Source organism: Giraffa tippelskirchi, chromosome 12 (genome assembly GCF_054371585.1).
Source record: "Giraffa tippelskirchi isolate mGirTip1 chromosome 12, T2T-mGirTip1v1.2.pri, whole genome shotgun sequence".
Lineage (NCBI taxonomy): Eukaryota > Metazoa > Chordata > Mammalia > Artiodactyla > Giraffidae > Giraffa > Giraffa tippelskirchi.
Genome location: NC_137286.1, coordinates 92,674,372 through 92,700,096, shown reverse-complemented (window position 1 = coordinate 92,700,096; position 25,725 = coordinate 92,674,372). Strand labels below are relative to the sequence as shown.

At 45.5% G+C, this 25,725-nt stretch overlaps 1 protein-coding gene across 6 annotated transcripts in view; it reads left to right on the top strand.

The window, feature by feature from the left end:
- The window catches only part of ATP7B (ATPase copper transporting beta), a 70,485-nt gene that overhangs the window by 1,032 nt on the left and 43,728 nt on the right, over positions 1–25,725 (top strand). The window contains exon 1 of one of the 6 annotated variants that reach the window (XM_081547633.1): positions 72–192. The exons of 4 other annotated variants lie outside the window; for them this stretch is intronic. Coding sequence is in view for 1 of the 2 variants with exons in the window: in XM_081547625.1 (XP_081403751.1) it covers positions 19,632–19,865 (234 nt within the window). In the remaining variant the exon portion in view is untranslated. Of the gene's footprint in view, positions 1–71; positions 193–19,238; positions 19,866–25,725 lie in introns of those variants that run through there. One more of the 6 variants, XM_081547625.1, reaches the window with a different exon arrangement.

The window sequence follows — 25,725 nt, the reverse complement described above, 5'->3', positions numbered from 1 at the left end:
CTGGAGGACCTTCGGCGCTCACTACCATCCTTGCTGCGCCCTGCGCGTGGTGTGCGCGAGGGAGGCTCCTCGGAGCGTGGTTTGTTAGAGAACACTCTTTAGAAAGGGCGTGCTGTTAACTGGTTTTCAGTAACAGTTTAAAACCCAACACTTTTCTGTTCGTCGGATGTTGAGGAGTTTGATGCTGGAGAGGTAAAGTGAGAGTTGAGTTGGTTTGTAAGATCCCTAATTGCCCAGTTCGAGTAAATTAGCTGTCCCCGAAAAGTTCTTCAAAAATTGGTGCATAGTCTGTCTAGGTCCTGTGGTGGTGTTTTGTTGTTGTTTGTTTTTGAAGAACTATTTTGAGTTCATTTAAATTACGCAAGTAATTTAGTGTGGTCTCTTAAAAACAGGACACAAATATTTAGCACGAAAAGCAAATCTATTTTCCAGTGTTTTTCTGCTCATGTTCATAGGTCTTCATTCATTCAGCAAATACTTACTGAAAACTTAACATTTCTCAGGCACAGTTTTGGAAAAGGAAATGCAGTGGTGTTCGCATATCTGTTATGTTCATGCATCTCTATATCTCCAGAGAAATCTTTAGGTTCTTGTGTATGTGGTTTTAGAATATTTGTTAGTATTAATCGCTTAGTTGTGTCCAGTTCTTTGCGACCCCATGGACTGACTGTAGACTGCCAGGTCCTCTAGCCATGGAATTCTCCAGGAAAGAATACTGGAGAAGGTGGCCATTCTCTTCTCTGGGGGGGGGGGGGTGTCTTCCCCTTCCCCACCCAGGGATCTGAACCTGGGTCTCAGGCATTGCAGGCGGATTCTTCACCATCTGAGCCACCAGGGAAGGTTTTACCTAAAGGAGATCATGTAGTGTGTGTGTGTGTGTGTTCCAGTTTAACAGTATATTTTGGAGATTGTTTCATGTTAGTACATAAGTGTCCGTGTAACTTAGTTTCACCTCTGCATAGTATGGATGCTCCATAGTGTATTTCTTCTTTTCCTATGGATAGACATTCTGATTGCTTCTATTTTTTCTCTCTCACAAATCATGCTGTAGTGGACATTGTTGTATGTGATTTTTCATGCTGACCTTTGAGTATTTCTCTAGTATAGATACCTGTGCTTAGTCACTTCAGTCATGTCCAACTCTCTACAACCTTATGGACTATAGCCCTGCCCCAGGCTCACTTGTCCAGGAGATTCTCCAGGCAGGAATACTGGAGTTGGTTGCCATTTCCTCCTCCAGGGGATCTTCCTGACCCAGGGATTGAACTCAAGTCTTCTGCATCTCCTGCATTGCAGGCAGATTCTTTACTGCTAAGCCATCGGGGAAGCCCAGGATAGATGCCTAGGCCAGGGTTACTGATCTGAAGAGTAGACTGTGCCTTTCCTACAGATTGCTAAACTTCATTGGCCAGCATTATTGCACTCCCTTTTGGGGTGAAATTCATCTAGGCCATGGTTGTGTAGAAAGGAAGGAAAAATGGATTATGGATGGGCAGAGGCTGCTCAGTAGTTGATTCTTACTGGGATGACTCTGCATTTGATGGAGGAGCAGGGAGAGCACCTGTGGGGGAGGGGCAACTCGTAGAGAAGAGGAGACTTAAAACTCTTAGGGTGCCCTCACCACTCTGTCCAGTAAAAAAATCCTTATCTTTCCAGATCAAGCTCAAGACCTGCCTCTTCTTGAAACTCTGTAACTGTCTCTGTTCATGCCATGCCTCACCCTCTTCTGGATTCCATTGATAATGCTGTCAGCCAACATTATTGAGCTTCCTATGTGCTGAGCACTGTGTTTAAACACTTTCTATTCCTCTCTATACACGCTCATTTAATCCTCACAAAACCTTTTGATGTAGGTATTTTCTCATCTTCACCATTTATTTGACAGTTTTTTTCAGTACAAGCATACCTTAGAGATACTGTGGCTTCAGTTCCAGACAACCACAGTAAAGCAAACAGGCATTGTTTGGTTTCCCAGTACATATAAAAGTTATGTTTACACCATACTGTCATCTGTAAATAAGGCTGAGTGCCGAAGAATTGATGCTTTTGAACTGTGGTGTTGGAGAAGACTCTTGAGAGTCCCTTGGGCTGCAAGGAGATCAAACCAGTCAATCCTAAAGGAAATCAATCCTGAATATTCTTTGGAAGAACTGATGCTGAAGCACCAATCCTTTGGCTACCTCATGCAAAGAGCTGACTCATTGGAAAAGACCCTGATGTTGAGAAAGATTGAAGGCAGGAGGAGAAGAGGACGACAGAGGATGAGATGGTTGGATGGCATCACCGACTCAATGGACATGAGTTTGAGCAAGCTCTGGGAGATGGTGAGGGACAGGGAGGTCTGGTGTGCTGCCATTCATGAGGTCGCAAAGAGTCAGACATGACTGAGCTACTGAACAACAACAACAAAGTGTACAATAGCATTATGTCTAAAAAAATGTACACATCCTAATTTAAAAATGACTTGATTGCTAAAAAATGCTAACCATCATCTGAGCCTTCAGTGAATCATCACCTTTTTGCCAGTGGAGGGTCTTGCCACTACCAGCTAAGAATTGCCACTCGCCACGTGATTCTACAAGTATGAAGTCACTAGCCCCTGCCACTGTTGCCCTTCAGCGCACCCTGAAAAGAGTTCAGGGCAGAGATCAGGAATGAGGTACTCTGTGCTCTCAGAAAACTAGCAGCACAGGCCTTCAGATAGTTAGATATCTTCAGGAGATTTTATGGGCCCACTTTCTTGGATCTTCTCATACCTAGGAAAACACTGAAATCATTATAGAGACCTCTGCTCCACGTGACTGGCAGCAAGCAACCTTCTCGAAAGATGTGTGCTTAACTGCATGTATCCCCCTTCCTTAAAATCATATATATATATACTGACTCCCCCCACTGTGCAGCAGTTCCTCAGAGCTATCCCATTGTAGGCCCACATGAAACTTAACTCACAACTCTCAGTCTGAGCATTTTTTTTTTTCAGTCAATACCTCAACGCTAATGGCTGCTGACCGATCAGGGTGGTATTTGCTGAAGGTTGGCAGTAGCTGTGGCAATTTCTTAAAATAAGACAACAGTGAAGTTTGCCACACCAATTGACTCTTCCTTTTATGACCTATTTCACTGTTTGATAGAATTTTACCCACAGGAGAACTTCTTTCAAAATTGGAGTCAGTCTTCTCAAACCCTGCCATGACCTGATCAACTAGTTTGATAAAGTTTATGTAACATTCTAAATCCTTTTTTGTCATTTCAGCGGGTCTTCACAGCATCTATACCAGGAGTAGATTCCATCTATAAACGAACCACAGTCTTGGTTCATCCATAAGAAGCAGCTCCTCTTCCGTGAAAGTTTATCATAAGATTGCAGCAATTGAGTCACTTCTTCAGGGTCCCCTTTAATTCTCCTTCGCTTGCTTTTCCCTGGAAGCTCAGCTGGTAGAGAATCCACCTGCAATGCAGGAGACCCAAGTTCAATTCCTGGGTCGGGAAGATCTGCTGGAGAAGGGATAGGCTACCCACTCCAGTATTTTGGGCTTCCCTGGTGGCTCAGCTGATAAAGAATCCACCTGCAATGCGGGAGACCTGGGTTCAATCCCTGTGTTGGGAAGATTCCCTGGAGAAGGGAAAGGCTACCCACTCCAGTATTCTGGCCTGGAGAATTCCATGGCTGTATAGTCCATGGGGTCACAAAGAGTCAGACACTACTGAGCAACTTTCACTCACTCACTCATGCTTGCTTTTCCACCACATCTGCAGTTACTTCCCTCATTAAAGTCTTGAACCCTTCAAAGTCATCCTTGAGGGTTGGAATCAATTTCTTCCAAATTCCTGATAATATTAGTATGTTGACCTCTTCCCATGAGTCGTGTGTGTGTGTTAGTTGCTTAGTCATGTCTGACTGTTTGCGACCCCATGGACTGTAGCTCACCAGGCTCCTCTGCCCATGGAATTCTCCAGGCAAGACTACTGGAGTGGGTTGCCATTTCCGAAACCCATGAGTCATGAATGTTCCTAAGAAGAGCAAACAAATAGTGTTATTCTGATGCTGAGAGGTGTGGTGAAGTAAATCAGGGGAGGGGCATTAGGATGACATGGAAGTGGAGGGCCTGTTTTAAGCAGGTGATCAGGGAGTTCTTCTTGGAGGAGGTGGCATTTGCCTGGAGACCCAGATGATTCAGATTTAGGGGGAAGTATGTTCTTGCCTGGAGAATCCCAGGGACGGGGGGGCCTGGTGGGCTGCCGTCTATGGGGTTGCACAGAGTCGGACACGACTGATGCGACTTAGCCGTAGCCATAGCCATTCTAGGTTGAGGAATCAGGGGGTGTCAAGCTTCTAAGTTAGGAGTGACCTGAATGTCTGAGGAGCAATAAGAAAGCCAGAGTGGCTGAAGCAGAGGGAGGTGGGGGAAGAGGTAGAACACGAAGTCAGTGTTCATCGTCTTTACAGATGGGGAAACTGAGGCAGAGAGAAGTTAGGTAGCTCACTGGAAGTCCTGCAGCTGGTAAGGGGCAGATCTGGGATTGAGTCCCAGCTTGGCCTTTCTCGCTTTCTCAGATGTGTATTTTCTTCCAAACTTACTTGACAGTTGGTCGTATACCACTTGCCTTTGATCAAACTTTTCTTTGCAATATAGTTTTGAGCAGAGCTTTCCTTTGCAACTCTGCACTTCTTGAAAGTAGGTACCAGGTTAGAATCATTTAAAAACTGCTCTGCACAGCACATAGTAGGTGCACCACAGTAGCTCTTGAATAAAGAATTAGACCATGATCCCCTCCTCTGGTCTTCTCTTCAGAGGCCTCCCTGTGGGGCAGCAGGGACCCTCCCTGAAAAGGAGGTGGCCCGTGACCTGGCCATTGGCCTTCATTCCACAAACACTGGAGCACCTTCTGTTCACTTGTGGGGGCCAAGCGGAGGGATGCAGAGATGAACAGAGGTCCGCCCCGTGCTCTTGGAGCCGGCAGTCATAGGTGCTGGAGCAGAGGTGTCCTCACAGGGTAGGTCACACAGACAAGGGTGATCGGCCTCTCCTGGAAGGGAGGGGTGCAGAAAGCACTCCGGAGGCAGTGGTGAGGTCTTGGAGGAGGAGTGGGCGTTGGCCGGACTCACAGTGGAATGGAAGGAAGGATGTTGCTGGTGGGGACTAGCATGTACAAAGGCCCAAGGGTAGGACTGGAAGGATGCATTTGGGAGGCTGTGAGTGGCTTGGAAAGTGATTATGGAAGGCCCAATTTTTCAAATCAAAAGTTCGGACTTTATGCCCAAGATTGGAGAGTTTGAATGTAGGACAACAGTCTTGAGACACTCCTCAAGGGAGTGGAGCTGTTGAACCTTGCTAGAGGCCTTGGACAGTGACCAGCACCATCCAGACCTCAGGTGGCTGAAGAGCTTAAAGAGGAACTGGGAGACGGCTGTTTTGTCCCTTTTTTTGTGGAGTTTACACGTTTGAATGTAGGACAACAGTCTTGAGACACTCCTCAAGGGAGTGGAGCTGTTGAACCTTGCTAGAGGCCTTGGACAGTGACCAGCACCATCCAGACCTCAGGTGGCTGAAGAGCTTAAAGAGGAACTGGGAGACGGCTGTTTTGTCCCTTTTTTTGTGGAGTTTACACTCCCGAGGGTCCTAATGTTAGAGGCCTGTGGTTATCCTGACAGCCCCAACACAGAGCACATTTGGTACTGTAGTAACTGGGGAATACATTACAGGGGTGCGAGCGTGCTGGCTTTATAAATGTGTTTTTATCTGACATGCATTCTCTTCTCCATTGCGAGCATGGGGATGGGCCAATGACATGAGCACTGTTCAGTGATAGCATAGCATAGATAGCGAGGACATATCCGAGATCAAGTGTGTGCAGTGTTATTTCTATCTGTAGAGTTGGAATCACTGCCAAGTGAAATTCTGGAATGTTTGTGACTTTTTTTTTCTTAATTAGGTTAAAGGAGAAAATCTGAGCAGATCAAAGGTTGATGAGATAAAAGTAGAGGGCAGAGCAGAGTGACTCTTTTATTGTGATGTAACTAACACTGCAGATAAGAGTTTTAAAACACCAGTAATTGCAAAATCCATGGTGCTTGAATCTTGTAGCAGCTTTGTTGAAAGCCCGGTTCCTCCCCAAACGAAAAGCCACCCCCAGCATCGGGCATTAGAAACATTTAAAATTCGTTGGGAAAATGCTATTATAAAAGTAATTTACCTCTATAACAAAAATCTGGAAAATAAAGACCAAAAGGGGCAATTTACTTCTATTCCTGCCACTCTCAGCATTGTTAAAAAATTCAACTGAGTAAAGATCTAATTGGTGGGGAACTCCCTGGTTTTCCAGTGGTTAAGATTCTGGGCTCCTAGTAAAGAGGGCCTGGGTTCCATCCCTTGTCAGGGAACTAGACCCCACATGCTGCAAACAGGAGTTCACATGCTGCAACTAAAACTCGGTGCAGCCAAATAAATAAATTAACTTAAAAAAAAGATCTAATTGGCTTTATTTAATTATTCACAAATCAGTCAGCCTCCTATCTTCACAGAAAGAAAGGGGCTCCAAGGAGCTGTACAAAGTGGAGGACGTATAGGCATAGGAGACAGGGCAAATTAGTTATTCTAGCAAAGAGACCATTATTTCAGATCAGGTCACCTTCCTATTGGGGAAAGCAGGGGTCTGTCAGGCAGATTACCTGACTAGTGCTGCCCAGCTAGTTGCACACTTGACTGGTTGAAGGTCATGATGTTCCCGGAAGAGACTGAAGGTGCAGTTAGGTTACATATTATGTCTTGTTTGCTGATAGGGGGTTGAGCACAGTTGACTCCCTAAGGGGTGTGTTGTTTCTTTTTTAACAGGATGACTATCATAAGTCTGTTTGTAAACTTTCTTTGTTTGCTTTTGCTGCACTGAGCTGTTGGTTTTTATTTTATTTTATTTTATTTTTTTCTTAAATGTTAAGTTTATCTTCTTGCAATTTGAAGAGAACCAGCATTTAACATCTTTGTCATATTTTATCCCAATCTCTTCTTCATTTTTTTCCCTCTAAACCCAGTGGTGCCAACATTGTAGATATACTTTTTAAAAACAGTTTTAAAAGCTGTCTATCAATGGGTCTGTTGTTATTTTACCGTTATTGAGTCTCTGGCCTCTCTCTGTCCCGCAGAGTCTTGGTTTAATCTGAATAATTCTTTCACCAGCATGCTGGACTTTCTTGTCCCTCCATCCTGTTGCTCCAGCATCAGCATGCACACTGCCCTCTCTGCTCCTCACCGGAGCCACAGAATTGCCACAGAAATTCAGGCAACTACGAAGGCGGTGCCCCTGACAATTTGTTTCTAATCTCGATGGTGCCTGCAAATGCCTTTGTCTTGTTAGTCAGCCTCTGAGTCACTCTTTCAAGCCTTCACCACCTGCAGGGAGCCCTCTGCTCAGTCTCTGTCTTCACATATTCTCGACAAATGACCTCACTTCTTACCTGGAGAAGACTGACACCACTGCGTGTGATTTTCTTCAACTTTCTACCTGTCTCTCTGCACCTTCTCTCCAAATTTTGTGTAGATCTCCAGTGCGTTTTCACTTGCCCATCGCTAGTCTCAGGAAGCCCACCTTCATTTCAAGGTCCTCTCATCTTCCTTCCTCTCTGCTGGTTCTGGAGCCTTTATTGGTCTGATCAGGTCTTGTTTTGTCTCCTCTTCGCCTCTAGTCTTTCCCTCTCTCTGCAGGCTTTTCTCCTTCAGCCTTATAAAGTCGTCCATCTGCCTTCACCCTGAAGTCTCCTTGCCTCGTGGCTCCCACTGGCTGCTTCTCTCCGCCTCTTCCTCAGTCTTTGAGGAAGAATCGTCTGTGCTTGCTTGTTTCCATGTCTCCACGCACTTTAACATCTTCCCTTTATTAGTCTATTGAATATAAAAGACGTTGATATATAAACATACACACATGCCTAGATAGTTATAAAGCCTAATGAACTAGAGAACACCTGATCTGACCCAAGAACAAGAGCGTTATCAATGCCATGGCTTCTTGGCATTGAGGGAAATCAGCTATTCCCTCCTTGTCTTCCTGTGTCACCCAGAGAAATACCCACTATAGAGGTAACTACCATCCTCAATTTTGTGTTTGTTGTAACCCAGCTTGTTGTTTTTTTGGTGTGTGTATGTGTCTTATCGCATATGAATGCCTGAACGATACATTATTTAGTTTTTTGCTTGTTTCTGAGCTTTGCGAAAATGATATTAAAGTGTGTTTAGTTTTCTGGGGCTAGCTGGTCTCAGAAGAACACTATATTTCTAAGATCCGTGGTGCTACAGTGTGCTGTTGGGAAGGTAGCACAGTTTATCCATTCTCCTTGAAAGACTTGGTGAGCTTTGTAGGTTTCTGCAGTCTGTCCGCTTCTGTTGCCTCACCACGCTCCCAAAACCTTTTTTGTTTGGGCTTCCATGAATGTCAAAGTCATATCCTCTCTAATTCTTATTTTAATGGTCTCTCTACTACATTAAAAAAAAAAAGCTTGATTGAGATATGATTCACATACCATGAAATTCCCAGGTATGTGCAAACATCTTCACAATCAATTTGGGGACATTTTCATCACCTGAGGAAGAAATCTTGCCCATGCTAGCTATCACCCCCCCATCTTCCCACGACCCCCATGCCTGAGCAACCTCTACTCTACTTTCTGTCTCTATAGATTTTACTATGGTGAACATTTTGTATAGATGGAGTCTTTTGTCTTCTTCCTGATCTTAGGGGGAAAGCTTTTAGCCTTTCACCGTGAAGTACGATGTTGCTGCTGCTAAGCTGCTGCTAAGTCGCTTCAGTCATGTCCGACTCTGTGCGACCCCATAGACAGCAGCCCACCAGGCTCCGCCATCTCTGGGATTCTCCAGGCAAGAACACTGGAGTGGGTTGCCATTTCCTTCTCCAGTGCATGAAGGGGAAAAGTGAAAGTGAAGTTGCTCAATTGTGTCCGACTCTTAGCGACCCCATGGACTGTAGCCCTCCAGGCTCCTCTATCCATGGGATTCTCCAGGCAAGAATACTGCAGTGGGTTGCCATTTCCTTTTCCAGGATATCTTCCCACCCTGGAATCGAACCCACGTCTCCTACGTTGCAGGCAGATTCTTTACCATTTGAGCCACCAGGGAGGCCCTCCTACGGCATTACAGTGGGCCCTGAGTCTAGTCACTGATGTTGGTATAAGGACACCATGTGAAGACACAGAGAAGAGGAAGCCATGTGATTACAGAGACAGATTGGAGTGATGCTTTCCTAAACAAAGAAGTGCTAAAGCTTGTCAGCATCCACCAGGAGGTAGGAGACGGATGTGGAAGAGATTCTTCTTCAGAGTCCCAAAAAAGGAAAATCTTGACTTCTAGCCTCGAGAGTGGTGAGAGGTTAAATTTCTAATACTCAGTGTATGGTGTTTTGTTACCTCATGGGACACGGATACACCTCCCTTCTGCTTGCTTTAGGTTTCGTCTTTCTTTTCCAGTATCTTAGGCAGAAGTTTAGATGATCAATTTGAGATCCTTCTTTCTTAATGGAGAAATTCACAGCTGTAAGTTTCTCTCCAAGCACTGCCTTACCTGCATCCCATAAGTTTTGTCTTATCGTATGTTGTGTCTTCATTTTCATTCATCTCAAAATATTTCCTAATCTGTTGATTTCTTCTTTGACCCTTGGGTTATTTCGGAGTGTGTTGTTTAATTTCCACGTATTTGTAAATGTCCCCAAATTCTTTCTGTTACTGATTTCTGATTCCATTGTTGTCAGAGATCATACTTTGTGTTATTTCTGTTATTTTAAGTGAACTGAGGTTTGTTTTATGGCCTAGCATGTGGTGAAGCCTAGAGAACATGTTCCATGTGTACCTGAAAAGAATGAATATTATTCTGTTGTTGGGAGGAGGGTTCTGAAGATATGTTAGTTGTTCAGGTTTTCTCTCTTGTGAGTCTGATACCAATTTCAGTGTGTGTTTTTTTCCTCCTACACCAAACAATTCTCGGGCACCAGTGGGTGTCCTACAATTTAACGCGTTTGCGATAGTGTCTATCTGGAGAAAGCATCAGCTCCCATGGGTTGGGCTCAGTCCTGCAAGACTGGCCCCTTTGCCCTTCCACTTCAGACACCAGTCACAAGTCCAGGTTATCACCTGTGCTTCTTTGGCTTTCATTTGCTAAAGGGGCCCACAACTCAGAAACATTTATTTACTAGATTAGCAGTGTGTTTTAAAAGGATACAACTCAGGAACTGCAGGAAGACAGAGATGCATTCGGCAAATGATGTGGGAAGGGCCACAGAGCTTCCATGGTCTTTGGTCACGCCATTCTCCCCAAGTCTTCACATGGTCACCAGCCTGGAAGGTCTAGAAAACCAGTCCTCTGGGGTTGTTATGGAGCTGTCAGTGGTTGAACTTGATCTCCAGCCATTCTACCCTCCCCAGAGTGTTGGGTGGGACTAAATGTTTGAACCCTGTTATCACCTCTTGGTTCCCCTGGCAACTAGCCCCTCTCCTTGGGTCTTTTAGAAGTCACCTCGTTAGCTGTGACAAAAGACACTTTTATCATTTTTCTAGCACTTTGGAAATTCCAAGAGTTTTAGGAGCTCTGTGCCAGGAAGGGAATGGAGACCAAATACATATGTCTTATTACAAGACGACAATATCACACATTTTCTGCTTAATCTTCTGCCTAGTTTTTTTATCCATTATGAACAGTGGATATTGAAGTATCCAGCTGATACTGTTGAATTATCTTTCTTTCCATTTCTGTCAGTTCTTGGTTCATCTATATTTGTATTCTGTTATTAGATGCATGTATTTATGACTTTTCTGTCTTCCTGGCAGATTGACTTTTATCATTATAAAATGTCCCTTTGTTTCTGATAACAGTGTTTGCTTTAAAGTCTATCTTGCTTGATACTGGGCTTCCCAGGTGGTGCAGTGGTAAAGAATCCACCTGCCAATGCAAGAGACCCAAGAGACTCAGGTTCAATCCCTGGGTTGGGAAGATCCCCCAGAGAAGGAAATGGCAACCCACTCCAGTATTCTTGCCTGGAGAATCCCATGGACAGAGGAGCCTGGCGGGCTACAGTCCAGGGGGTCGCAGAGAGTTGGGCATGACTGAGCGGGAGCACGAGTGTCCGGCGGCGTCTCACCCAGCACTAGCAGGGCACTCCAAGGAGCAGACACATGAAATGGAAAGCTCTTACAGGTGGAAGGGCGGGCAGTGAAGTTGTTAGCACAAAAATGGGGCTAGGAAATCTTTTGGAGGGCAGGGATCTTTTAACTATAGGAATATTTGCTCTAAAATGAGAAGTCTTTTTTTTTTTTCAATTCGAGTATAATTGTTTTAAAATGTTGTGTTAGTTTCTGCTGTACAGCAGCGTGAGTCAGCTATATGTATACATATATCCCCTCCCTCTTGAGCCTCCTTCCTGCCCCCACGCCCACCCTCTCTGGGTTGTCACAGAGCACCGAGCTGAGCTCCCTGTGCTGTACAGCGGCTTCCCACTAACTATCTATTTTACGCATGGTTGTGTGTGTCTGTTGGTCCCAATCTCCCAGTTCATTCCACCCTTCCCTTCTCCCCCCAGCTTCATCCACAGGGACATCAGTTCTGTCCCTTCTCTACCTCTTTGTCTCTGTTCCTATGCAGGGAACCCCCTCTTTATCTTGCAGGTGACCTCACTAATTTTGATAAGGAAATTTCAGATTGGCTCTTTTATAGGTCACCTTTTTGAGAGAGGTTGAAACTACAATTAAGCCTTGATTTGCAAGAGTTGGGGACAAATGACTGCATTGGGGACTTGTTATTTCTTTCTAACAGTAGTATCTGAGCTTAGACTGCTGGCTTGGAGGGAAAAGGAATGGGTGAGTGAAGGAGAGAGCCAGCTTTGCATGGGGCACCTTCTGAATATTGACTGTGGGAAAGTTTAGCAGTCGGTGTTTGGTAGCAAGCAAATAAAGCAAGCTGTTTTTAGTACTCTCTGTAATTCATTCAACAAATAGTTACTTAAGAAACTTTAAAATAGACGCACTGTTTTTGTGCTGGAAATACCATGCTGAGTGAAGAAAACAGACAATTCCCGCCCTTATGAAACTTATATCCCAACTGGGGAGACAAGTAAACAAGTCAGTAAAATATGTGTTGTTATATCAGGCAGCAGTTGAGTCCTCTGGAGAAAAATAAGTAGGAAAGGGCCATAGGAAGTGGGAATGTTTGAAATTGTACCCAAGGGAACTGGGGAAGCCCCTGAGAAGATGACCTTTGAGCAAGGACATTAGAAGGTGAGAATGTGGATCATCTGGATGCAGGCTTTTGGGGTTGGGCTTCCCTGGTAGCTCAGCTGGTAAAGAATCCACCTGCAGTGCAAGAGATCCTGGTTCAATTCCTGGGTTGGGAAGAGCCACTGGAAAAGGGATAGGCTACCCACTCCAGTATTCTTGGGCTTCGCTGGTGGTTCAGCTGGTAAAGAATCCTCCTGCAATGCGGGAGATGTGGGTTCGATCCCTGGGTCAGGAAGATCCCCTGGAGGAGGGCATGGCAACCCACTCCAGTATTCTTCCCTGGAGAATCTCATGGACAGAGAAGCCTGGCAGGCCATAGTCCATGGGGTCGCAAAGAGTTGGACACGACTGCGCGACTAAGCACAGCACATCACATTTGTAAGCTGGGAGCAGCAGTCAGGGACAAAGGCCCTGGGCAGGAGCCGGCCTTGCTTTGTTCCAGGACCATCCACATCTCAAAACTGGTCTTGGCTGAGGAGAGAGAGGTGTGAGGATAGGCTGACTGTAAGGATTTTAGGTTTCTCCTTTCTTGTAAATACGAGGAAACCCCCTGCAGGGCTTTTAGGGGAACCTCATCAAGGGAATGGCAACCCACTCCGGTATTCTTGCCTGGAGAATGCCGTGGACAGGGGAGCCTGGCGGGCTGCAGTGTCGCAAAGTGTTGGACATGACTGAAGTGACATAGCATCCTCTGATGTCCCCTTTAAGAAGATTCCTCTGGCTTTTGTTTTGCGAATAAACTTTAGGAGGTAAGAGAAGAAACCAAGAGGTCCCTACGATTATATTAATAATGCAGGTGAGATGTGCTAGTGGCCTGGACTGTGTTGTCATGGGGGGTGCTGAGAAGTGGTTGGATGCTGGATGTATTTGAGATAGAATCGACAGGATATGTGAGTTTGAAACAAAGAGATGATTCTCGGCAAGGATGAATCCAAGATTTTTTTTCCTGGATGAGTGGAAGGAAGAGTTTCCTTTTACTAAGGTGGGAAAGACTGGAAGAAGCAGGGAGGGGGCGTGAGAACTAAAAAAAATGCGACCCGTGAGAGCACCGAATCTCAGTGTTATTCAGGGACCATATTGAATTCTGTAGACCAGAAGACAGTCTCTAGATTGCTCTGAGAAACTGTTCCAAAGAGGCAAGGGAGGAACCAGGGTACATGTATCAATTTTTTGCTGGGAAAAACAAACAAACAAATATGTAATCAAACATGGAAAGATCACAGCAAATCACAAAGAAAAGACTTTTTAAGTTAATGATTTTCGTGCTTTCCCTTGTCTGAGATGGTGCACGGATCTAGAATTCCCAGGTGGCGTTAGTGGTAAAGAATCTGCCTGCCAGTGCAGGAGATGTAAGAGATGTGGGTTCAATCCCTGGGCCAGGAAGATCCCCTGGAGGGGAGGGCATGGCAACTCACTCCAGTGTTCTTGCCTGGAGAATCCCATGGACAGAGGAGCCTGGAGGGCTGTAGTCCATGGGGTCACAGAGAACCGGACATGACGGTTCTTTGCCATAAGACTTGGTGTAAGTCTCCGGAAGAGACTTAGCACGCAGGGAGTCATTGAAATTTTTCCCTAGATATGCTTTTCCCTAGATATGCATCTTAACTATCTCAGGGCCAAAGCACAGAATGTTTCCTGTTTTTCTCCATTCTGAATTCCCGTTAGTGTGCTCTCACAGAGGGCTGTGCAACTGCAGTGGCTGATGGCTTGATCCCTGTAGAACTGGAATGGCAGGTGACATTTTTTTCTGTTTAGACAGCTCAGTTTTAGACAAGTTAATGTTTGGGTGCATATGAAATATCCAACAGGAGAAACTGGTGAAGCTTTTAGGTCCATACATGTGGAGTTTGGGAGTTACTGGCTACAGGTGGTATTTCTACTGGACTGAATGAAATCACCAAGTAGTACAGACAGGGAAGGGATCCAAGGTCTGAGCTGGGAGCCACTCCAGCCCTCAAAAGTTTGAGGACTAGTCTCTTGTGAAGAACTCTGCAGAGGAGTCGCCAGTGGGTAGGAGGAAAACCAGGAGCCATGGGTACCTGGTGACTGACCTTGGGGACAGTGAGAAGAGTTGTTGTTTGGTCGCTCAGTCGTGTCCAACTCTTTGCAACCCCATGGACTGCAGCACAGCAGACTTCCCTGTTCTTCACTGTCTCCCTGAGTTTGCTCAAACTCATTTCCATTGAGTTGGTGATGCCATCCAACCATCTCATCCTCTGTCGTCCCCTTCTCCTCCTGCCCTCAATCTTTTCCAGCATCAGGGTCTTTTCCAAAGAGTCGGCTCTTTGCATCAGATGGCCAAAGGATTGGCTTCAGCGTCAGTCCTTCCAGTGAATATTCAGGGTTGATTTCCTTTAGGATTGACTGGAGGGAAGGCTCTAATCAGGTGCGTGGGTGGTTGAGATGTTTACACGTTCTTTTCTGATCCTTTGTTTTGGGAAGCAGGAGTGGGCTTATCCTTGGGGGTGGAGGGTGTGGGGTGGGATGGAAGTCTGAGAAGCAGGGAGGAGAGTGAGGAGGGGGAGCACCAGGGAGATGGAGCTGGACTGCTGGGGGCACCAAGGCTTCCCCAGGTTAGTGATCAGGAATCAGAGTGTGGCCAGGCAGCCTGGTGTGTTGTATCTCATCCTTGTTCAGCTCCAAGGAGACGGACCTGGAGTCAGTGGGACCTTAGAGGTGAGCAGTGTTGGCCCCAGATAAGGAGGGCAGCCAAGCAAGTTGAAGGTACATGTGACTAACTATGGAGTCGAAAGGTTGACTCTGGCTCTTTGATATCATCTCAGTGTTTCTCTTTTGGGCTCCGTCCAGTCTCTTTATAGAACTACTGTGATTTTTTTTCACTCTGGGCTTGTCAGACACATGCAGTTTTGTTGAAGAGCACTCCTTCCAGTGAGCTTTGAGGTGGTGTTTTGTGGGTTTTGTTTCATATCCTGCTCATGTGCTAAGTCCCTTCAGTCATGTCTGACTCTTTGGGATCCCATGGATTGTAGCCCACCAGGCTCCTCAGTCCATGGGATTCTCCAGGCAAGAATACTGGAGTGGGTTGTCATGCTCTCCTCCAGGGGATCTTCCCGACCCAGGGATCGAACCGGCGTCTCCTGCATCTCCTGCGTTGGCAGGTGGGTTCTTTACCACGAAGAGCTCCCTGGGAATTCCTGTACATAAGCTAGTATAAAAGTCACGTGGTGCTGTTTCAGTCTGGGAATGGCCAGTTCCCCAGGAGTGGTGGGGGCAGTGAGGAGCCGACACCACCCTTGGCAAGTCCTCCTTCACTCCCAGCTCCTCAAGTCGGAGTGTTTCTTTCTACTTGAGCGCCGTCTGCTCTGGTCTTCTCTCCTAACTTGCTAATAAACTCCCGAGGGCAGAAAGTGTCTGTCTTCCTTTGCATGAAGCACTGTCTGGTGCCAGCTCACCTTCCTGTGTTCCTTTTCAGCCTCTGCCCTGTATGGGAAACTTCCAGGCCACTGATTCCCAGTGTGCAGCTTAGTGTCAGGTTCTGTCCTGTCCCGTCATGGGATCCCGGCTCCTCTGCCAGCCTTGAGAGGACTGGCCCAGGGTTCTTTCTGAGAAGCCTCCCCTGGGTGGAGCAGGTAATCTTGGTGAGGGCTGAAATAGGTGAGCCAGACACACCTCCTCCAAGGGGGGTCCTTTGTCTCGGAGGATCATGGAAACATGAGCCGCCCATCTGCCTGTGGGCCCAGGCTTCTCATAAAAATAGACTTGTTTGGACACCAGGGGGTTTTCCTTTTTATACAGAAAAGAGATGCATTCTTGAATATAACTAAATATATTTATTTTTAATTGAAGGATAATTGCTTTACAGTATTGTGTTGGTTTCTGCCACACATCTACATGAATCAGCCATAGGTAGACCTATGTCCCCTCCCTCTTGAACCTCCCTGCCACCTCCTACCCATCTAGGTTGTTACAGAGCCCCAGTTTGAGTTCCCTGAGTCATACAACAAATTCCCATTAGCTATCTCTTTTACTATGGTAATGTGGATGTTTCCATGTTACAGGATGCATTTTATTTTGTAAAGTTGCCAATAATATTTGTACAGGCAGGAGGCTAAAAATATTTTAGTGCAGGGAGACACTTGAAGACTGGTGATTCTAGATAGAATAGGCAAGAGTTTGAAGGAGAATGCTAATGGAGTGAAGGCGGGAGGAGAAGGGGACGACAGAGGATGAGATGGTTGGATGGCATCACCAACTCAATGGACATAAGTTTGAGTAAACTCTGGGAGTTGGTGATGGACAGGGAGGCCTGGCGTGCTGCAGTCCATGGGGTTGCAAAGAGCTGGACACATCTGATTGACTGAACTGAACTGAACTGAATGGAGTTTGCCCTTGTATGGTGACAAGGGGAACAAAAAACACCATGACATTCCAGGTACAGAGCACGTTCCCATCATCTGTAGTCGAGCTCAGTTCAGTTCAGTCGCTCAGTTCAGTTCAGTCGCTCAGTCATGTCAGATTGTTTGCAACCCCAAGGACTGCAGCATGCAGTGCAGCTCAGTATTTATTTAACATCTGATGTTATGTTATTTATTTGACACCTGATGTTAATATGTAGTCCAGCTCAGTATTTATTTAACATCTGATGTTTGTTCATCACCTCCTTACATCTGTGGGCAGATAAGATGTGAGGACCTTCTCTTCCAGGAGCTTACATGTTTCTTGGTGCTGAGTATATGCTTGGCCAAGTACTGACTTAGCTGAGAGCAATTTCAGTGTTGGGAGCAGACTGGTTCCCCAGTAATACCTGCCAGGTCTGTGGTGTTGGCTTCAGTGATACTAGAACTCAGATAAGGAAGAGCCCCAGGCTGGGCAGAGGTGACTCCCCTGAGAGGCAGGACTTAAAGGATAAGGAGGATTAGATGGGGAGGGCTCAGGTGTGAGGAAGGAGGAAGGTACCAGAAAGAGGATTTTGGACTTGATTCTGTAGGCTGGGAGCATGGCTCGTGTCCCGGCAGTTTCACCGGTCCCTTAGAATCTCTGGGAACGAGGGTGAATCCAACCATTCCCATCCCCAGAATTGCACCCCCCCGCCCCGCCCAGTTCCCCCTCCGCTCTGCCAAACTGGAAATGGTGTCATCAGGTCCCTTCTTGTGTCACCTGCTGTGATCTCTAGATGATGGAGCCCAAGGGCCTCCTCTGCTGTTAATCCCACTCTGCTATTCTTTTTCTCTCCTCCTTGTAACCCTGTAATCCCCGCCCCCACCTCTGAGTTCTCAGGCCTGCCCAGACTGTTTCTAAATCTCAAAATGTAATCGCGTTAGTCCTCTTGCTTCAAAACTGGTGTTCTCCGCCGTCCATAGGACAAAGTCTGAACTTCCTACATTTGCAGCCCAATCTGGCCGAGCCTCCTTTTTCTGGCTGTGTTCTGGGTCTGAGTGACCATTTAGGAGAAGGAAAATGATTTTACAGTGAAGTATTTCAGATTTCCCATAGCTCATGGTGCTAACAGGATGGACTGTTCAGAAGCACTTGGGACTACGAGGCTGACAGCCGTTCTTAGCTACAGCACAGAAGCAGATCATGGGCCCATATCACCAAAAGTTCAACTGTGAGTAGTAACTCATATTGGAAAAATAACAGAATGGTAAATGACCTTTGGGGAGAATTTCCACCCAAAATGGTAAAAAAAAAAAACCTTTAAAAATCTTGTGCTCGAAGAGATAGATGGAAATCCATTTACAATGCCCAGTAGAGGAAATGTGAAGGAGTGGACAGGCACATATGGCTCCTGACAGATCGTATCCGGAAACACGGAAGCCGCAGGTAAGGAAGCAGGATTTGACCGATCACAGACCCACCAGGCTCATCTGCACAGACTCCTGCATGGCTTTGGGGCCCGAGGCCCTTGGCATTAAGGTGCCCTTCCTAGTTGATGCTCTGATTTAAATGGCATTTCTTGGAGGTCAAGTTGGATGCTTTTTCGAGCACATGGGAGATAAGAAGCTAACCCAGACACAGCTGGGCATCAAGCGTGCCCTTCCTTGTTGGCGCTCTGATTTAAATGGCATTTCTTGGAGGTCAAGTTGGATGCTTTTTCGAGCACGTGGGAGATAAGAAGCCAACCCAGACACAGCTGGGAATTGACTGCCTTGAGCATGTTTCAGAAATGGAAGCAAACAAGTAGTTAAACCTCAGAGGACTAAATGAGAGCAGAAACAGAAGGAAGACTCTTAGTCTGGAGTTCTGGGGGCAGCAATGGCGGTTTTAACAGGGGAGGAGGGGTGATTGTAGGCAACCCATAAAGAGGCAGAGTCCTCAGTGACCTTGAGCCGATGGGGTTGTGTTTCCAAATGCCCTCATGGGGTGCAGGCCCCTGTGACCCCCCCTTTCTCTCGAGGGCACATACAGCAGGGGGAGTGGCTTAAGCCAGGACCCAGAATTTTACCAAACCGACTCGAATCCGTCCTCAGCGTGGACACCCTGCACGTACTTGCGGCAGGAGGTGTTGCCAGGATTAGTGGCTGCCGGAGCTGTTCCTCCCTTGGGGAATGAGGTCGCCTTCTTCCTGTCTCTGGGCGGGGGGCGGTGGGGAGGGAAGCAGGGCCGCCCAACAGAACGGGAGGTCACCCAGATTACCCCACTGTCCTGTATGTCTTTCTCTTAATCCTCCTGAGGAACGGCGGGTAGCCTGAGACGCCTGAATTGTGTCTTAGTTCCCGACTGTTCTGCCCCATATAAAATACACATGAGCGCTGCTCCCGGTGAGTTCCTGCAGTCAGCTTGTCCAGAAACCAAGCCTTTGGTCCCAGGGAGAACAAAGCTGCAGGAAGCACGGAATTCTCTTACACCTTCTTGAAAATGCAAGTCATGTGGCCTGGAAAATACTTTTCTCCCCTAGCGATCTGCACCCGGGAGCTGTGGAAGAGGCAGCTGAAGTTATTCCAAGAAAGTGCTCGGAGTTTGGTAATAAAAGGAAATGACATTTCGCCCCTGCCTCCGGGCTGGACTCCTGGGAGCGCCCTGGCCGAAAGAAAACGTCTGGGTGTAGGGAGATCACTCCCGGCACTGGGCCCCTGTATACGCAGCCCTGGGCGTGCGTGGGGCTGTGTGCAAAGATCCCCAGTGCCGAATGCAATGTGATGAGTAAGAGGATGCCAATTGGTTTGAGTGGGGTAGATAAACAGGAGCAAATATACATACAGCCGTGTGCAGCCTGCCCGAGTTCCCAGAGGCTTGGCTGGCAGCTGCTCCTGTGCTGGCCCAGGGGCAGAGGGGAACCTGCCCGACTTGACACAGAAGGTGCCTCCCCTCTGCTGGTTAGGAGGACACTTTTGGAGCATTTTCTGGTGACACGATCAAATAGCCCGGAGAAGGTGAACTGCGAGGAAAAGGCGTGAACGCAGCAATGGAGAGAGCTGGGGACCAGACTCCTGGGAACCCCGAGCCATCCTCCCTGGCGACTCTGGGTGACCCACAAGTGACCCTGCTGTCTGTCCACAAACGGTGGTCCTTCAAGAGGAGCCCTGGGACCAGGGGCTCCAGCAGGCCGGCGATTTCAGAGGAGGAATGCCCTCTCCCATCAGAGGAAGGAGAATTTTCACAGGTTTTGAATGGATCAGAAGAGATCAGTTCCAAGCAGGTGAGTGGTGTTGCAGAAGGGCTGACAAGCCAGAAGGGCTTCTTATAAAAGTTCCGGGTTATAGATGGAGGTTTCCTGCTTGTCTTACATCAGAGGGGCCAGTGGAGTGGCTCTGGGGTATGGAGTGAGCCAGGAGCCCAGGGGAACTTTCCAGAGAGTAAGTCCACGCTGGATAAATCTTGGGTTTTGTTGCTTCTTACTTTCAGGATTTTTTTTAAGCCTCTGTGGTGAACAAGTTTCTCAAAATGCAAATCAGACAAAAATGGATCTTCTCCCTCTTTTTATTTGTTTTTAACGTGTGCCTTCTTGTGTTAATCTTCACATTTCAACTAAATAAGCATTTTGAAAATGTTGCTGCCAAGTGAACCTGCTCTTAAACAAATGAAAGGTTTGTTAACCCAAACGTCAGGTCACATTCAAAAGCACGGCAGTGTAACTAATGTTTTGTAAAAACGGTGCTTCAGTGGTATTTCCAGGTGGTACAGGTCGTCTGTGTGGGGTTCTTTTCATTGCCGTGAGTAGATGGGAAAACATTACTACTCCTTAGACATAAAGGGAAGGTTTCATATGTCTTTTCCTCCTTTAGGAATTATCTTTGTTTCTTCTAGTGTTGTTTAAAAAGTCTGTAAAACTAAAGGAAATATTGTGAGTTGAGATTTTTGAAATGAAAGAGATTTGTGTACATTGAAAATTTATGAATGTCCATTTATGCAGTACACAGTCAACTTTCATATTTCTAGTTGAATGTTGTAAGACAGGAAAATATTAATTTTTTTTTTGTAAAATGCATAAGAGCTTTTCTTTAATGTGTTCAGACTACTACTTGACAACCTATGTCAAGACATAACTTGACATAAACATCTGAGTATTGAAGAGCGCTAACAGAGAGTGAACAAAAAGTTACCATTCGGGCAGTGCGTGGTTCACAAAAGATGCAGGTAGCTGCTCTGAAGAAAACATTTCAAAATTGTGTTTGTAGTTAGTGGATTTGTGTACTTTTTATGTTTCTTGTAAAATGTAGATAGAGTACGTTCTGTACAATGTAAAATGAAAACATGTTGTTGAGCGAGTCCTTGGTTTCTTCTGTGTTGTGCAAAGGCATGACTGGTCAGAACTCAGCCCTCCCTCCACATATGTTAGAGCCTCCTCTTTGCTGGTGTGAGCAGACTGTGTGAGGTGAGGTTCTCGAGCGGGTACCCCCCTCCACACACAGACACCCCCCCAACCCAGGAGCATGTGCACCAAGGAGAAGGCGGGGGCCTCAGCACCCTGGCCTGGCTGTTCTAGCCCTGTGTCCACAGGCCTCCCCGGGTCTCTTGTTTGCTCTCAGGCCCAGGACAGTGGCCTGGAAAGGAACAGGCTCCTACCTCTGAGAATCGCATTGAGGAGCTGTGGAAAGTAGAAGTTCCTGGCCCTAATTCTAGTTGGAGTGTGGTGGGAATTTCCCTTTGTGCTCAGAACTGCCCACCCAGCTTCCTTACTCCTTGGCTGTGGCCAAGCTTGGCCGCTGTGTTGCTTGTCTTTCTCTTCCATATCTGACAGTGTATTAGTCTACGGTGAGTGAACTCTTGACTGAACAAATACACGAACAGGAAGTGGATTTCTGTGGCAGGAGGAAGGAGTGATGTTGGAAACACTGAACCGGTTGACGACTGTAATGAGGGTGTTGGGTTGTGGGCCTGACCATTTTAGAAAGCAACCTACAGAATTTTTTTTGTTTTTAAGGATTTTTTTTTAAGTCTTCGTTGAATTTGTTACAATATTGCTTCAGTTTTATGTTTTGGGGTTTTTGGTCACAAGTCATGTGAGATTTTAGCTCCCCAATTAGGGATTGAACCTGCACTTCCCTCATTGGAAGGTGAAGCCTTAACCACAGGGCCACCAGGGAAGTCCCAACATACAGGATTCTGTGCCGGGTGAGAGGTGGTCAGGCTGGTTTTTTGTTTTGTTTTTCTTGCTTACGTGAAACCAAGACAACCCAGCTGCACAGGTGTATCCCAGCTAAACAAAGGGAAAAAAATAGATGAAGTGGGTGATCCAGTCACTTAAAGAAGTTACTAACAAATTGTCATGGAATCATCGTTAGCAGTACTACAGTGGTACACATTTTTCTAGGGAACTTGTCATTGTATTTTCTTAGGTTTTTCCTAAAATTAGTATCTAAAGGATATAAACATCAATAACAAAGTATAGGAGTGTGGTTTTCTTCCTCTCTAGAAAAATAGGATATAGTATATGCTCTAATACAGTTTTACAACTTTTCTCCCCTTTAATCTATTGTGGATAGATTTCCATGGCAATACATGTAAATTCACCTTTTAAAAAAACTGCATAAAATTCTTTTGGATGGACACTTTATGTACACTGTTCTCTACAGAAGAATATTTAGATGGTTGCCACATTTTCAGTATGGAGTATAGCAATGGACATTTTCATGGCCCTGTGGGTCTATATGATGAAATTCCCAGAAGTACTGGGACAGAGGCACTTAATATTTTGACAAATAGTGCTTAATTCCTCTCAAAAAGTTTGTGTATATTTATTTTTCTACCACCAGTAGTTGAGAATTCTTTTTCCCTAGTCTCTTTCTTACTGTATCGTCAAACTTTAAAATTTTTGCCAGCCTGTTGGGTGAAAAGTGACAGCTTATTTACTTTTGCGTTTTATTATTATTTTCCCTCTTCATTCTTTTTTCTCTCAGTTTTATTGAGACATAATTGATGTACAGTGCTGTATATAAGTTTAAGGTGTACAGCATAATGATTTGACTTGTATTGTGACATGAACACCCACAGTAAGTTTAGTGACATCCATCATCTCATTTTTTTTTTTTTAATAAATTTATTTATTTTAGTTGGGGGCTAATTACTTTACAATATTGTAATAGTTTTTGCCATACATTGACATGAATCAGCCATGGGTTTACATGTGTTCCCCTTCCTGGACCCCCCACCCACCTCCCTCCCCATCCCATCCCTCTGGGTCATCCCATTGCCCCGGCCCTGAGCCCTTGTCTCATGCATCGAACATGGAATGGTGTTCTGTTTCACATACGATAATATACATGTTTCAATGCTATTCTCTCAGAACGTCCCACCCCCCCATCTCATTTTTTTTTAAAGGGGAAAAAAAAATTTTTTTCTTGTGCTGAGAACTCAGGATTTACCCTCATAGTAACTTTTGTATGTACTATACAGTAGTGTTAGCTTTTCTTTTCCGTCTGAGCCACCAGGGTACCCCTGTTAACTACAGCCATTGTGCTTTACCTTGCATTCCTGGGACTTATCTTGTAACTAGTAGTTTGTATCTTTTTGACCACCTTCATCCAATTCCTCCTCCCCTCAGCTCCCTGCCTCTGGTAACCACAAATCTGACCTCTTTTTCTGAGTTTTTTTTCTTTTTTCTTTTTGTTGTAGATTCTGCACATGAGTGAGGTCGTACAGTATTTGTCTCTCTCTGATTTAGAATAATGCTTTCAAGATACATTTGTGTTCTCGCAAATGGTGGGGTTTCGTTTTTTATGGCTAAATAGTTTTCCATCATGTATGTATACCACATTTACCATATCCATTCATCTACTGATGAACACTTAGGTTGTTTCCATGTCTTTGTCATTGTAAATGATGCTGCTGTGAACGTGAAAGTGCATCTATCTCTTCAACATAGTGTTTTCATCTCCTTTAAGTAAATACCCTGGAGAGGAATTGCTGGATTGTATAGTAGTTGTTTGGGTAGACTCCGGGAGTTGGTGATGGACAGGGAAGCCTGGCGTGCTGGAATTCATGGAGTCGCGAAGAGTCAGACATGACTGAGCGACTGAACTGAACTGATAGGAGTTCTATTTCAATTTTTTAAGGAACCTCCATACTATTTTCCATCGAACTGTTAACAGTTTGCATTCCTACCAACAGTGTACAAGGGCTCCCTTTTTCTCCACATCTTCACTAGCATTTGTTATTGCTTGCCTTTTTGATGATAACCATTCTAACAGACGCTGTTGCAAAGGCATACAAATAGTCAGCAGATGCATGAAGAGGTGATAACATCACCAGTCCTCCGAGAAATGCAAATCAAAACCACAGTGAGATATAGTGCACATAGTTTCTCAGTAAGGGTTAAAGTTTTTTCCTCATTGTGATCAAGAGAAAGTAAATGGTCATTGGTGTGGATTTTCCCAGAAAGTGCACAGCCAACCCCAGGACTGGCGATGGCCCTGAGGCCAGAGGTCAGGCAGGAGCCCACACAGCCCAGGCACACTGTCTGTCCTCTGCGGTGTTTGAAGTAAAGTGCCCAGTTTGTTTTATCAGTAGATAAAATGTAAATAATTCTCACTGGGAGCTCTTTCTGGACCTTTGTGAAATAGCATTAAAGGACAGTTTGAAGGGATTGGAGTGGGGATGGATGGGGGAATGTGTACATGAGTTTTAATGATTAGTTCTTATCAGTAAAATGGTGGAAAATAATGAGTTCCCTGCCTACTTCCCTGGACTGCTTTTGAAGATCTAGTGAGGCCTTGTTTGTCTTCGTAGTCATTTTCAATCATTTATGATGTTAGCCTTTTACATTCCCTTAGCTTTCAGTCCTTGGCTTTCAGACCTCCTTGCAGAACTGGAGTGGATATTATTGTTACCTCCTTTCACAGCTAAGAAAACTGAGGCTTGGATTTGTTCAGATAAGGCTGTCAGAGATCCCTTCAAAAAATTCACAACATATGGGAAGGGCTGATATTTAAACATGTGGAGTGAACATGTTCTTTAGAGGATAAAGGATTAGTTGTGTCTGGCTCTTTGCGACCCTACCTGACTGTAACCCTCTTCTGTCCATGGATTCTCCAGGCAAGAATACTGGAGTGGGTTGCCATTCACCCAGGGGTTGAACCCGGGTCTCCTGCTCTGTAAGCAGAGTCTTTACCATCTGAGCCACCAGGGAAGCAAGCTTAGAGGATAAAGCCATGTTGAAACATGTCATCTGTTCATCATTGCTGTCATCTTTATCACAATGATAATATTATCATTGCTTATATTAGTATAATTTAACAAGACATTTTCTTCTTTGCCTTAAAGAAACTGAAAAACCACATTTGTTTTCTAGTATAAAAGTAGGACCTTTTTTTTTTTAAGTTTTAAAAATTGGAAAATATGTACAGACAGTAAAAAGATCATAATGTCATAACTCACCCATAGGTAACCTCAATTTCATGTGTTAATACCTAAGTATGTATTTGTCTAAATTTATGTACATACAGTTTTTTTTCTTTTTTTGGCTGTACCATGTTGTATGTGAAATTCTAGTTTCTCCAACCAGGGATCGAACCCATGTGCCCTATGTTGGAAGCCTGGATTCTTAACCAATGGACCGCCAGGGAATTCCCCCAATCCCACCCCACCCCCCACTTTTTTTTTACATACTTGATTCTTTCTCAGCGGGGATTTCAGAGACTGACACGTATTTGCCTGGAGTGGTTTGTTGTTGTTGTTCAGTCGTGTCCAACTCTTTGCGACCCCATGGACTGTAGCCTGCCAGGCTTCTCTGTTTATCACCATCTCCCAGAGCTGGAGTGGTTTGGGTGGGGTCTTTTCTTGAGTCAGTCTCTTCTGACCCTCCTTCCACTGTGAATCTGTAATGCCTAAAGAATTCCCAGATAAGAATAAAGCAGATACTAAGGGTTGCAGGCCTTAGTATCTATCTGCTTAGGCTTAGGCCCAGGCCACCCAGTGATCTCAGCCACACCCTCACCTCCATACTGGGTTCATTCACCTCGATGGAGTCTGTTGTTACCTGACAGGTAGTGTCAGGCAGGAAGAAATTTTCCTCTAGCCTTCTCGTTCTTCTGGCTTGTCCAAGAATGAAGTTGACCCAA